This window comes from Pinus tabuliformis, chromosome 7 (genome assembly GCF_031772625.1).
Source record: "Pinus tabuliformis cultivar Carrire ecotype Pingquan chromosome 7, CPIR1, whole genome shotgun sequence".
NCBI lineage: Eukaryota > Viridiplantae > Streptophyta > Pinopsida > Pinales > Pinaceae > Pinus > Pinus tabuliformis.
In genome coordinates, this window is record NC_142293.1 from 1,643,945,389 (window position 1) to 1,643,959,758 (window position 14,370).

Below are 14,370 nucleotides of genomic sequence, written 5' to 3' on the forward strand. Positions count from 1 at the left end.
AGTTCTCTGGAAGGAACACATGTCAAGGGACTCAAAAGGGATAAGAACATCGTGTTCAAATAATCCCATAGAGTTTTCCATGTCAATTACCGGATCTAAATCAAAGGAAGATGAGCAAACAGTGAGAGGCTCACTTACATCGGTAACTGAAAACATGGGACCAGTTGCGACATAATTAACCCGTGGCGGGGTAGATACCACTTGAGAATCAGGAACATTTAGGGCTGTCATATTATTGGTAGTTGAAGCAAGACTAGGGAACGAAAGCTGGTCTACAGTCACAATATTTCCATTGTGAGGGAAAGACATCACGCGAAAGAGTGTCGATACGACAACTTTCATTGCATAAACATAGTCTCGCCCAAGGAGTAAATTGAAATCCAAGGGACCTCGAACTACCATAAGATCAATACAGACAGTTTTACCTTCCAAGGTAATGGAAAAATTAGGAAGGATCCCTAAAGGTTCACTAATGGTTCTATTAAAAGCTTTCAGATTCTGCGTAATAGGCGCAAGCTGAGGGGAACCCAAAGCTTTCCAAGCAGTTGAGGATAAGATACTAACAAAAGCACCTTCATCTACCTGTGTGCGATGCATGTCCCTACCATCAGCCTTAACAATGAGTTGGAAAGGGATGGAGGAAGGAAGACGAGGTTCTGTCAATCTATTCCAATCAAAGGAAAAGACCTCAGTACTTGGAGGGGGTTCTGTAGAAACAGGTGAAATGCCCCTCGGCATAGAAGAATCTGATGTAACAGAAAGAACCTGAGCGGTATGAAGTTCACTCTCTAAAGGGAAAGTGGGATCGACCAAATGTGAAATTGAATCGACCACTTGATCAACTAATGGATCATCAACCTGAGTGACATGAGTTTCACTCTCCAATGGAAGAGTGTGATCGACTGTACTTGAAATTAGATCAATCACTCCTTCAGTTGACGGTAGGTTGGGAGAAAGTTTACGATAACCAGTTGGAAATTCTTGCTGTGGAACAGTAAGGTTTTTCAACAATTTTGAGGCTTCATCCATGTGAGGGCAAATGTGAGTTTGATGACTCCCATTGCATAACTTACAAGGAAACCTAACTTTACCCTTTTTCCCAGGAACCTGACTATCACTGGTTGATGGTTCAATGGGAAGTTGATGAGATTTTTGTGACCATACTTCCAGGACCTTTGGAATACCAGGACAATTGATAAGGAAGTGGTCACCCTTACAAAGCCTGCAAGGGTATTTGGGTTTACGATGCATGTTGGAGTTTTCCTCAACACAACTAACACTTATAGTCGTGATTGGTTGGTTGACCTCTTTCTTATCTTGCTTCTTCTTCTTCTTCTTCTTCCCTTTCTTCTTCTTCTTATCCACCTGGTTACTAACAACAAGGCTTTTACCAAGCGAAGAGGAAGAAATGGAGGAAGAAAAATTAGGCGAAGAAGGTAAAGGGTCAACAGAAGGTTGGTGATGTTGAGATGGTGAACTCTGTTGAGGTGAAGCATTCGGTTGAGGTGGAACAATTGGAGTATTTGGGGCCAACGAAGTTGAAAATAACCATATCGGTAAACCTATTGTAAATCCAGGTAATGACAAAGTAGCCATATAAGGAGGACCAACATTTCCAAAGAAAGGAAAAGTACTAGGATCCTCGTTAAGAGGGGTTCCTTGGTTGGTAAATTCTGGAACATTTGCCATTTTATTCAACTTCAATGAATTTTATTAACAATTTAAAACTAAAATTAACAATTCACAATTCACACCTAACAATTAAAATTCACAATTCACACCTATGGTCTCTAAAAGTAAAAACCAACAAATTAACACGCGATATCAAATCTAGGAGTCAAACCACACACAAACAGTAACTTTCCGTACCGAAAACACTAGTTGGTGATGAAATCCAACCTCGCAGAATTCAATACAGAAATGGCGGTTGGAATAGTTACCTCGGCAACCTGCTTAATGAATAGACTGGACCAAGTTCCTCCACTTAACCGTCTCGAGTGAAGGGAACCCCCCAGAAAATCCAAGTGAGTCTAGCCGACGTCTGCTCCAGGTACAATGGGATCTTCCCACCACTGTCACCTTAGGAAGAGTCATAAAGAATATGGCCACTAAGGTTACCAACTGAAACAAATATACCTGGGGAAACAGTCTACGATCCGATACGCACGCAAGGGCAGAGTAGCAAGCTCAATCCCCTTGAAGGCTCCTTGACATAATCCAAGGTTTACCAACAAGTGACCCCAGGCTCCTCGACAATGGTTAATCCGAGGTTTACCGTTTTTAATACGTGAATATCTGGCGTCGTTCCCAATGAGGAAGGATTGATTCCCACACTGGTTCGGACACGATCTCGTGCTTCTCCTTTAAGAGGAGCTTTCCCAGAGCATAGATGTAACAATTGGGTTTCTTCCCTACCACATGATACAGCTACTTGTTTGTTTTTACTGTCTTGGAGAGTTAATTACTCTCCTACTCCAAGACACTAGCCTAAGCTAAGTTGGTGTATCAGAGCCCTAGAAATGTAAAAATTACTAGATGAATTTTAATTAAGCGCTGTGTTATTTAGGCTGTTATTACTCAAGGGGTAAATGGATACGAAACCAATGGTGTTATGACCCGACTCAAAACTGAATGCAATCGAATATAATAATGTAATCCTTTCAATTCGATGAATCCTAACTAAAGTAAGGAGAGAGTTTCCATTCACTTCCAACAATGCAAAAAATTGATCACTAAGAGAAAATATAACAAATTCTCTAATGCACTAATTTCATCAAGAAAAACTAATGCAAATCAATTCCAAAATAGTTTTTTTATTTTTATTTTTATTTTTGTGTAAATTCAAATCAAAGAAAACTGATCTAAATCTACGATTGATTTTTCAGAATGTAAACTATGCAATTGTAATCTATGCACACTTCACTTGAAAAGTATGCAAATGTAATCTATGCACATTTTTCATTCATATTCTGAAAATGAGAATTCTAATTATGCAAATGTGATCTATGCAAGAGAATTCTCCAACACAAGACGATTCTAATGTAATCTAAGAACCAATCAAGTGCAAGTCGAGAAAATTGGGTGAGAGTTCCAAAGATCAAAAAATAAAAACACTCAAAGGCGATTAACACTCATACAAAGGGGAATTTTTTTTTGCAAAAACAAAAGCAAAAAGATGCAAAATTGTGAAAAGACTGAGACAAACCTCCAAGTAATGACCAAAGGAAATCAAATTTAGAATTTCTCAAAAAAGAGACTCAAAACACCCAATTGATAAAAGCTTAAAGCAGGAATGCCAATGGAATTAACCAAGGAAAGTTTTTGACAGGGAACAAGCAGGTCTAGGCAATGGCTAAAACCTATAAACAAATTCTAAACTGATAAAAATGAGAAAAATTAAAAATTTTTCAAATTTTTGACAGGGTACGCAGGCAACCTGTTTACACAGGTGCGTCCACGCTCTGTGCACAAAGCAAAAGTGCGTACAGGTACGCACTGTGCTTAACTCAGAGGGTGCGTACCTCTCCCAAAACTATGAAAAATGAAAACTAACTCAAAATTTACTAAATTCACACAATCCCACAATCATCAAGTCAAAAACAGAAACAGAAAATACAGTTTCTCAGGTCAAAGTATAGACAAAGAAAACAATCAAGTCCCCAGTGGAGTCGCCATTTTGTCACGCGGAATAAGTCAATTTTGCAGACAAAACCGACCTCCCTAGAAACAAAGGCTTTTCTAGTGACAAACAAAACAATCAAGCACTATCTTTCCCTAAATATGCATTTAAAATAAAAGCAACCAGGTGTTTAAGGCTTACCTTTAGTCCAACGCTGTTTGTAGCAGCCAAGCCTCTTCGATCCAGATGAACTCCTCTCCTTGAAGCCTGCATACACAAACAAGCAAACGATTACATAGCACCTGAATAACTCATATAATAAAACATATTCATCATAAAGACCAAGGAGTTAATGAAACAAATTATATATAACAACTTGTTGAGAAAAATGAACTTAATTGTATTAATTGGAAACAAAAGAAACCTTACAACCAATGCCTTGGTGTTGTGCAGGTCCCTCCCAGGGTCCAGCAAGAGTTCTCCTCTACTTTGATCAGCTCACCCACTTCCAAATGAAGCTAAGAAAGGAATGTGATTTCTCCTCTCAAGCTCTATAAGGGAGTCCTAATTTCAGCAGCATCTACCCTTAGGAATGTTCAGCTTTCAACCTCCCTTGCCTCTGGCCCAATGCCTGTATTTATAATGCTTTGGAGGAAGTTAAACAGGTCCACCATCAATGGGATAAGCCCCTCTTTCAAAGGGATAGCTCCCCTCTTCATGGGATAAGTTCCTCTTTCATTGGGATGCATGAACCATCTGGAGGCGCTCAATCCACGTCAAACCATCTTCTAGAATGCTCTAGAATCAACCGCAAGTAAGTTTTTTGAAGTAAAACTTGCGCCTTTTGACTTTTACAGGGGTACGCACCCACCCCTTTACAGACAGAGCGTACAAGTACGCAGGTATTATGTACTTGAGGTGCGTGCCCGCAGATAAGAGTAAGAGAAAGTGCGGAACCAGAGTTATATTGATTTTTTAAAGGCTTTCTCTCTTTTTTGGAGTTTGACATGAGGAGCAGAGGTATAAGACTTGCCAAGGAGGACATTATGGTTATTGATGGAGCCATACTGACTGCAAATAGTCATGGTGACAAATTTTAGTGTAACAGCAGTGATTGAACTTTGACTGCATGTCAAAATTTGCAGTTTGATTGAAGTTTCTAAAGAGCAACAAGACTGAATTTCAGCCCCCTTGACTGCGATTGACTAGGAGCATCAGGGTTGAAATTTGACCTCTTTGACCATATTTGACTTGTGAGTAGAATTTGACTTTCTCTCTCTTTTGACTTGCTTGACTTGGATTTTGTCATGGTCAATGGGATGATATGTTGACTGGAATTCAAATGTATGAATCGATTTGAATTTGACAATTTCTCGTAAGAAAGGGTTGATGGGTTTTTCCCCTGGTTTGGGGTTTTCCCGTGGTAAAGTTTGCTTATGTTGTGCATCTTTTTTTTTATTGTGATCTCTATTGCCCTACTGGATTTATGTTTGAAATTTTCTAAAGTGTGATTGCTCTAAGCATAGATCATACCTAAAATTAACAAAAAGATAAATGCCAGGTGTACAGTCCAATGCCATATTTGAAGAAACACTTGAATTCTATCCACCAAAACCAATCCCTTTTTGTATATTTAATTAGATTCAATATTTCTAGTACAGACAGGCAGCCTTCAGAGTAGCATATTTGAAGTTGTTCCTGCCTTGTAACAACTTCCCCTTGTTAATGAATATGATTTATTTCCACTGTCGAGATAGGTTGCTTCTTGTTCTTGACATGGTTTTAATTTTAAGAATTCAAACAATGTATTGCAAAATGCAGAATAAATAAAACTTTCATTGCAGTATAAATAATTCTTGTTCCTGTGAATAAGAGTTGATTTAAAGACGGTAACACCTATTTTGTAATGTTTACAGGTTCTTCGGCATTAGAGATGACTGCTCTTCAACCAGGCTCCGATTTCATGAATGATTCTACAGTGTTTGAGTTGATCCAGTCAAGGGGATACTTTAAGGGATCTTTTGCTGCTCCATTGTCTGCCACATTTGATGGAATTATTCATAAAGAACTTGCAACGAGTGCCCTTGGAGCATTAGTTGCACATCTGCATAGGATGAAAGTGAGTAATATGTCTGTGGAGTAATGATTTGATGCTTAAAATTTTAATCGTCATATAATTATTTTACAGCAATATGATATATTCCTTTGGTTTCATGAATACCAGCTAGACGATAATCTTCTTCGAAATGGAGCAGTTTCTTCCTATGAAGTCTACAAGGGTTCACTCCGGCTTGATGGGCAAACTCTTTCAAACCTTGAGATTTTTAATAATAATGCAGATGGAGGCAAAGAAGGTTAATTGATACACACAAACATGACATCCCTGGCCTGAATGCTGAATTATCCTTTGTTTGTTAGAGCTTGAAAGAAAATCCTGTGATTTGTTTGGTGGCTTATTTTTGAAATCTTGTTACTTAAGTTTCTAAAATGGTTATATTTCTTGATTTTGTATCAAGGTCAGAATCTCTGATGCCATGGTTATCATATGGCAGGGACCCTTTTCAAATACCTTGATAATTGCACAACTCCATTTGGAAAACGCCTTTTGAGGCGTTGGATTTGCCACCCTTTGAGAAGTGTCAGGGAAATTAATTATAGACTTGATGCTGTGGAGGAGCTAATGGCTCGACCGGAAATTGCTAGCCCTATCTTAGAAAGGTTGCGAAAGCTACCAGACCTTGAGCGGTTTGTTGCACGTGTTAAGGGATCTTGGGGCTCATCGTCTGTTCATCTTGTACCCTTGGTGGGGAAGAAAAGGTTTAAACAGAGGGTATGAAATTGTTTCCTTGTTTCTTTGGCTTCTTTCCATCAATGAGCATTCTGATGGTATATGCCATAGATCCATTACTTAGGAGATATTTGAGCTATTAGAGATGTATTCTGACACTACACGCGTGTTTAGAAATTCATTTTAATGGATTAGATGGATGGTTCATTTCAAACAGCTTACGGGCTGCATTGCTATTCTGTTGTGCTAAAGTTCTATCAACTACTCAACTGCTCATTGTTTCATTATGTTTCTTCACTTACATTTGCTGTCACATATCACCTATTGTTTGTTGCTCTAAGTGACAAGCTAGGGTCTGAATATCAGTCTCTCATTTTGATTGATGTATACTGGTTGTCACTTACATTTCAATCCATCATTAGAATCAGTATTATTATCTTCTTTTTGTAACACACAAATCTTTGGATAGGCCGGAATGTATAGTAGGCCTTCTGTCAAATGTGGGTATAATCATGATATGCCTTACATTCTACACATGGACTTTATTTGTCATGCCTTACATTGAACACAGTCTTCCTTGTATAATTTTTCACTCTCTGGGATAGCTCGTCCCTTCTTGTTTATCTTTTTCTTTCTCCTTGAGAAAATTAATATGAACTTTAAATTATGTTAATATCCTGATCTCATAATAAATTGGCATGTAAGGCAGAACCAATAAGTCAGTGGTAGATGCACCTGTTGATAAGAACATATCCAATTATGATCTCGACACAATATAATAAAAAGAAAGAGAACAAATAATGACAACAAATGCATTGTCATAGATTCTTATAAAAATAAGAAAGAAGCCTACACCATAATAAAATCAGAGATAAAATATGTATTTGATAAAGGTGCAGATTTGTGTCTATTTTTGAAAAAGATGAAAAGTTTGTATTCTTTTTGTTCATCTCTCTCTCTCTCTCTATATATATATATATTAATGATAGCATATTATGTGTATACGTTTGTTTTATATAATAATTTATATGTATCCATAATATGTCTATCTATGTAATATACATATTATATAAATGCTATGCATCCAAACATATATGCGCGTGTTTATGCATGTTTGTATATATTATAAAGTTTGCATGTAATATATATGTATACACATGATTCATCCTTTGCAACGCGGCAAACATAGATTTTAAAAAAATGGCATCCCTCTACCAGCTGTCACAGGTGCACATGCATGCTCAAACCTCGCACTCTAGATTCATGGTGTGTATTTTTTAAAAAGTTTTTTTGTATGGTTTTTGGTTTATTTGATTCCGAAGCTGTTTGCCTTGGCATTTTCTCTGCTCGGAGCAATATATCTCCCTCTATGTTTTTTACCTGTCTAATCAACTTTATCTTTGTCATGATTGATTTCATTCAGTTGAACTGGGTAAGCAGTAACGGAAGAGATTGATTATTGAGTATTTGTGAAACTTGTTTTAGCTTTATACCTAAATTGGATGATGGATCTGGCATGATATTTATTGTGTACATATGTGGCTTGTCTATATATGTAGTAATTATTGCATTTGTGTTAAAACTTTGTAGGTTACAGCATTCTGCACTGCTGTCAAAGGACTGCAAGATGGGATTGATTTGTTGAAGTTCATTCACATTGGAGACCAAGAAGGACCTCCGAAGTCACGTCTATTGCAGAAATCATTATCTTTGAAAAATACAAGTGAGGCTGATAAAATACTCAAGCAGATGGATCTTATGATCAAAGACCATTTTTCTTTTGATATGAAATCTCAGAAGCAGGTCAGTTCGGAGTGATTACGTGGATTGCAAATGAATCAAATTTGTCAAACTTTCATATTTGTTTCTCTCGAGTGCATAGTGACATGTATGTCAGCTGGACTTAGGAGTATCTTATTGCTGTTGTATGTTGTAGATGGAGCCCTAACAAAGCTTCTCTCCCTTTCTCTAATGTATGCTTGCGTATATATTGAAATTAGATTCCTAGTTTGCTTTCTGGAAGTGAATTGTACTTGACACTTCAAATGTATATTTGAGTGCATGATGCTCTTATTGTAGGTTACAGATGGAACAAAAACAACTCTTTTCGCAACATAGCAGTTAGAGCTATGTGTACCGATAGAGCAACTGGTGAGGAAGTGCTTCAGGCTGAATTTCCTAAACATGGAGTCTAATTCCTTGAGGCCAGTATTGCTGATTTATTTAACCATATATTATGTTCAGGCTTCCCACCTTCTTGGGGAAGAGACATTATTCATCCAATCCACAAATCAGGGAGTATTTTTGATCGGAATAACCACCATACTATCACTGTGGGTCATACATTCTCCAAGCTCTACGCCACAGTCTTGCATCAACGACTTTTTGATTAGTTAGAGAGCTGCTATCTGAGGGCTAGAGGACAATCAGGTTTCGACCCTAACTTCCAGAAGGTTTATCACATCTTCATGCTCCGAGTCGTTATTTTGGATACCATCACTCTTCGAAGGTTTAAATTGCTTTGTAGACTTTCAGAAAGCATTTGACATAGTTTCGAGGAAGGCATTATTTCAAAGACTTTGTGACATTAGCATATCTGAGACCCTCGTAGTAGCCATGATGAGGTTGTATATGTTTTGTGACGCCTTAGGATGGCACATGGCCATTTCGACTTCATGCATAGTATCATTGGGATAAAACATGAGTGCCACCTCGCACCAATTCTCTTGGAGATTTAAATTGATGAACCATAGTCTTTCCTCCATGAGCATGTTTAGGATGCAGGTTGCTATCTTCGACATTAGGTGTTGATTTCCTTGTCAAAAATACTAAGAAGGTGGGGGGTGGATCAATATTTCAACCAATTATTAATTTGCCAGTTAAAAAGTTTGTTACAATCATGAAATGTAAACTATGCCAGGACATGAATTTAAATAAAAAATCACTTGTATAATTTTAGCTTAAATTGCAATGATGAGGAAACCAATCCTCCTTTACAAGTTCAGGTTCCAACCTATCAAATAAGGACACCAATCCTTTAACTGAGCACCAATTCATTGAATTTGTGGGCACCAACCCATTGGAGACACCAATCCCCTAGTTGAGCACCATCTCAGCGAAATTCTCACGAGACTCCTGTTGTTGCCGCCTAGCACACACACCTAAGTTGGTGTGAGAAAATCCCTTAATTCCACAAGGTGTGGCCTGGTGGCGAAACTAAGAGCTGGGGCTGTCACCTATTCCCAACTCTCTTCGTTAAAGCTCTCTCCTGTGTAAGCTAAGGGGGTTGGTCCCTAATGAAAAATTAGATGAAAAAGTGAGTTTCTAGGAGATTAAGTTAGGTGGAATACTTGTCAAAAATAACTTGTTTCCAAAGAATTAAGCAAGCATATGAATAAATGAGCAAATTTCAATGGTATATTGAAAGTATAGACTAGTGCCAAAAAGAAAATAACCACTTCCTGCTCAAAATGAAAATCAGGATACAATGATAGACAATCTTGCAAAATCAATTGTTAGACCAAGATGAGCATATAAACATCAATTGCAACTATAAAGGAAATAATACTTGAAAGTAAATGCTCAAATGACAAGATAGTGACATCAATTACTCATGAGTTAAATAACCATCAAAGCAACGAATATATGAAATAACTTGAAAATAGAGTTGCACCAATGAAGGATATTCCAAGTACAAGAAAACAAATAGTTGCAAAAGTAAAATATCCAAATACTTGCAATATAAAGAAAATGTTTCTCAAGAAAAAGATGATATTTGCAAATAAAACTCAAATAAATTCAAGATAGCATATATATGAGAGTTGTATTGCAAGTAAAGTGAAAATGTGATGTAGAGATGCTCTTGGTTTATTTTATTAGTTGTATTCTAAAGCAAAGTTTAAATTGAACTCTGGTCTCCAGACCTCATCCTCGCCCAGAAATCCAGATCTCACAATGAGGAGTCAATAAAGGTGGAGGCTCCCTAAAGTCTATACAACCAACTTAAGTTGGAGGTTAATTTTAGAAATGCCAATTAGCAATAAAATGTGCCTAAGTGAGATGCATGTAAGTTGCTCTCCAAATTTGAAATCTTGATGGCAATGCTTCCATAAATGAGGAAATACCCAAAGTAAAATTGCACCAATGACTTCAAAGTAAAAAAAATGGTAGCTTAATGTGAGCAAGTGAATTAAAATGATGCAAGTAAGTTGCTTGAAAAATAAATTGTTTCAAGTAGACAATGACAATATAATGCTCCAAGGAAATATCAACAATACTTAAAGTAACAATGTAGCAAAAGTTGACAAAAATGAAGCATGTACTCAAGTAGTCATGAAACAATTTACCAAGCTTAATGGAAATGAATTAATAAACTAAATCAAAGCTTGCCAAGAATGTAAAGTGCTTGCATGTAAAGAAAGATTCGCTCAAAGTAAAGCATTAACTTGTAGCTCAAAGCAACAGTGAAATGAAGGATGCAAAGCTCAAGTAAAAATGTAGCAAACTTAATTTAGTAAATAAGATGGAGTTTTGAGGTTGTGTTAATTCCCAAAATTTACCATGTGTAGAGTACTAGCAAATGGAAAGTGCATGCAAGAGAAACTAAATTGTGAAAGTTAAGATTGAAAACAATCCACCCACAAGAGTCCTTTTAATTGAGGTGGGATACCATGGGATGAATCCCAAGCTCCCTCGAGCCCAAGAAGATTATTTTATTATGGGTATTACAATGATGAGTGTTAAATTTTGAAATCAATTATCTTAGATCTTCAACCTTTAAGTGCAAACAGTAACTAAAAACCATATAGAAGACAACCAATGAACAATAAGACAACAGATTTGATCTAAGACTAGGGAAAAACCCCACTGTGGGGGAAAACCCTTTAAGAATATTCTTCGTTTAGATCTTCATCAAATGTAAAGTAGAGATACTTAAGCAAAGTACAAAACCATTTTCTCAATGACTACAACTTTACACCCTCTCAAACTAGGACAAATCTTCTGAAGTGTGAGACCTGATCACAAATATAGAATAACAGAGCCTTCATTCCTTCAACAAAGATTACAAGTGCGAATAGGAGAACTACAATAGGTTTGCTAGTAGATGAAAAATAAGCCTCAATGCGAGTTTAAAAGAACAAGCCTTTAGTGCGAAGTGATCTAGCCATAGATATGAGAAAAAGATCTTTCGAAGACCGTGCTTCAAGATGAGTGTTAATGAATTGAAAATCAGCTTCATAATTGCAAGTGTGAAGAAGATTAGCTTTCACGAATGAGATAAACAAGTCTCTAGATGCGTGCTAGAAATCCAAGACTATACGCCTTCACAATAAGATGATTTGGCCACAAATAATAAGTAAATATTCTCTAGGTGTGAGAGGATGAGACTTGTAATACAAGATCTGTAAAAATTGATACAAGGGAGATTTCCACCAATGATAATACAAGATGGAGATCTTGCCAATATTACCAAATATGCCAAACAATAATGCAAGAAAGAATTCTCCATAAATGTGAGAGAAATCTCCACTAGATCTACCAATAATGAAACGAAATAACATGCTTCCAATAAATCTGCTAACAGTGAGAGTGAGAGAGAGAAATAAAACATTGATGCAAGGGCTTTTATCACCAATGCGAAAGAGATCACCTGTGATGATAAGAGATTTGCCACTGATAATCAGAGGCTTGCCATTGATAATAAGAGATCTGCCAATGATGATAAGAGATTTGCCACTGATAATCAGAGATCTGCCAATGATGATAAGAGATTTGGCATTGATAATTAGAGATTTGCGAATCTACAATAGATCTGCTAATAATAAGAGAGATAAATTACTGATGCGAGGGTTTGATCACCAATGTGAGAGCTAGATCACCAAAGCAAGAGAGTGGGAACTTGATGTGATGTAAATGAAGGCTTCTCTTCAATACATAGGAATCTTGGAGAGAAAATCCCTAACTCGAATTAGGTTTTTGGAAGCTCCTGGAGTGATCCATTTTTGCACATGTTGAATTATACCACTTAAGTGATTTTATTTTGCACATGTCAAAATAACTTTATAAAACAATTTTGAAATAACTTTTGCACTTGTAAAAATAATTTGCACTTGAGAAATAATTTGCTTCAAGGGTGAAAGGGGTTGACTCATAGAGTGTTTTTTCTAGGGAAATTTCTCCCTTGGTTGCACAAAATTCAACAAGGAGAAGGCTTTAAAAGGATGCCCAAAAGATGAAGGAAAAACTTTTACACGATCAAAACTATAGGAGCTAGATTCTCCTTCGTGTACGATGTGAAAATTTGGCAACCAAAGTAGCTAATGAGACCTCCTCAATAGGTGATAATCCCAATGCTCCTTCATGCAAATTCAAATTTCCCAAGTGGCAACTTGATTTCTTCCTTAGAGGCCCACACAATCCTTGATGAGGGAGCTTGAATTAGATGAGAGGACATGTGGGAGAGTGAGGTGGAGAGTCACTCAAGTAAAATCTAATCCAATCTCAAGTCAACTCATGATATCTCCTTGAAGCTCGAGTTAACTTCCTCAAATCGTGGATCTTTTCACTGGAACTCATTGTCTTCTCCACAAAAAAATTGATTTCTTTGATTTGTGGCTTATGTGGAGTCCACACCACTTGGTAACTCAGCTTTGACCTTTAGATGAATTTCTACCTCATTTCCACATCATTTGAGCATGTGTGGATATATTATTTTTTTTTTTTTTCCATTTATTTAGTTGGGCTAATTTATTGCCACATTTTCCACAAAACTTAGGAAAAATGGGTTTTGAGGGTCTCGAACTTATTTTTTAACCCTCAAAGTGTGTCATAGTAAAAAGTTGAGAGTGAGAGGTGTTATTTTGAGCACACATACCCCATACAACTTCTTTAGACATTACTTATTACATTTTACATTCAGATTTTATTCAAATTTCTGCCTTGCGGGAAATTAAAAATAAAATAAAAAATGACCCCTAGACCTAATCATTTTCCACGTAATTTTACGAGTGATCTAGTATCATAATATACAATGGCTCGAAACACTAGGACTCACCGAAGGTTGTTGTAAATGCAACAAGAAAATCTTAATTTAATTTTGTCCTCGAATTAAATTAGGAATAAAATTGTAATTCCACATCACATGACAACTTGTATTAGTTAACTAAGTTAATTTGACTTAGTTGGCTCAGTTAATTTGAGTTGAGGGTTTAACTTGAGTCATATAGAGAGTCTCCTACATTATAGGAGCTCTGGTTGAGTTTATTTTGAGTTGCAATTAATTAATTCAGTTTAACTGAGTTAAAATCAATTAAACTAGTTCCAACTGTTGGAGGAACTAGTGGGAGGTCTAGTAGTGTGGTGTACTTGTAGTGATCAATCGGTTAATGGATGTTTCACTCATAAATAACTTATGCATGTCAGATCGCAGAGTTACCCAGTTGAAATTGGAGTTCATGGACAATGTACTATCAGATGTATAATCATTCGATTTGTACAGGTGGTGCGTGCAGTCAAAGGAAGGCCTATGAGGATTGCGCAATTCCAATTGAGGAATTTTCCTAATTAATAGGGGCTAATTCCCAAGGAAACAACGCAAGGAAATAGGGACTTGGGCAAGTAGAAAATTGGTTAAGTATTGGCCTAGGCTTGTCTAGGAAGAGACATAGAGATAGTGCAGAGGTTGCTTGAGCTTGAGCAAAGCATTGTAATCTTCTCATTTTTTCTGACTAATGCAATATCCAGATAGCAGGGGATTTTAGCTGTGGCTTTCCCCAGGAAATCATTGTGTAATGTGTTGATTGAATTCTTTCTCTTGTATGCTTCGTGATTTCACGATCGTTTAATTGTTTCCGCTGATGAGTAGAGTAGATTCAAGTCTATTGTTTTAGTAAATTACAATTAGCAGTTTGAATCTACAAGGAATTTCTACATGGTATCAGAGTAAAAATCACTCTAGAAGAGG

General features: G+C 36.8%; 1 protein-coding gene across 2 annotated transcripts in view; it reads left to right on the forward strand.

Moving 5' to 3' along the window:
* Positions 1-14,370, forward strand: part of LOC149254685 (DNA mismatch repair protein MSH7-like) — a 157,149-nt gene that overhangs the window by 114,648 nt on the left and 28,131 nt on the right. For both annotated transcript variants that reach the window (XM_089460209.1, XM_089460208.1), the window contains exons 10-13: positions 5,536-5,738; positions 5,844-5,973; positions 6,172-6,449; positions 7,998-8,210. In XM_089460209.1, coding sequence (XP_089316335.1) covers positions 5,536-5,738; positions 5,844-5,973; positions 6,172-6,449; positions 7,998-8,210 — 824 coding nt within the window. The remainder of the gene's footprint in view (positions 1-5,535; positions 5,739-5,843; positions 5,974-6,171; positions 6,450-7,997; positions 8,211-14,370) is intronic.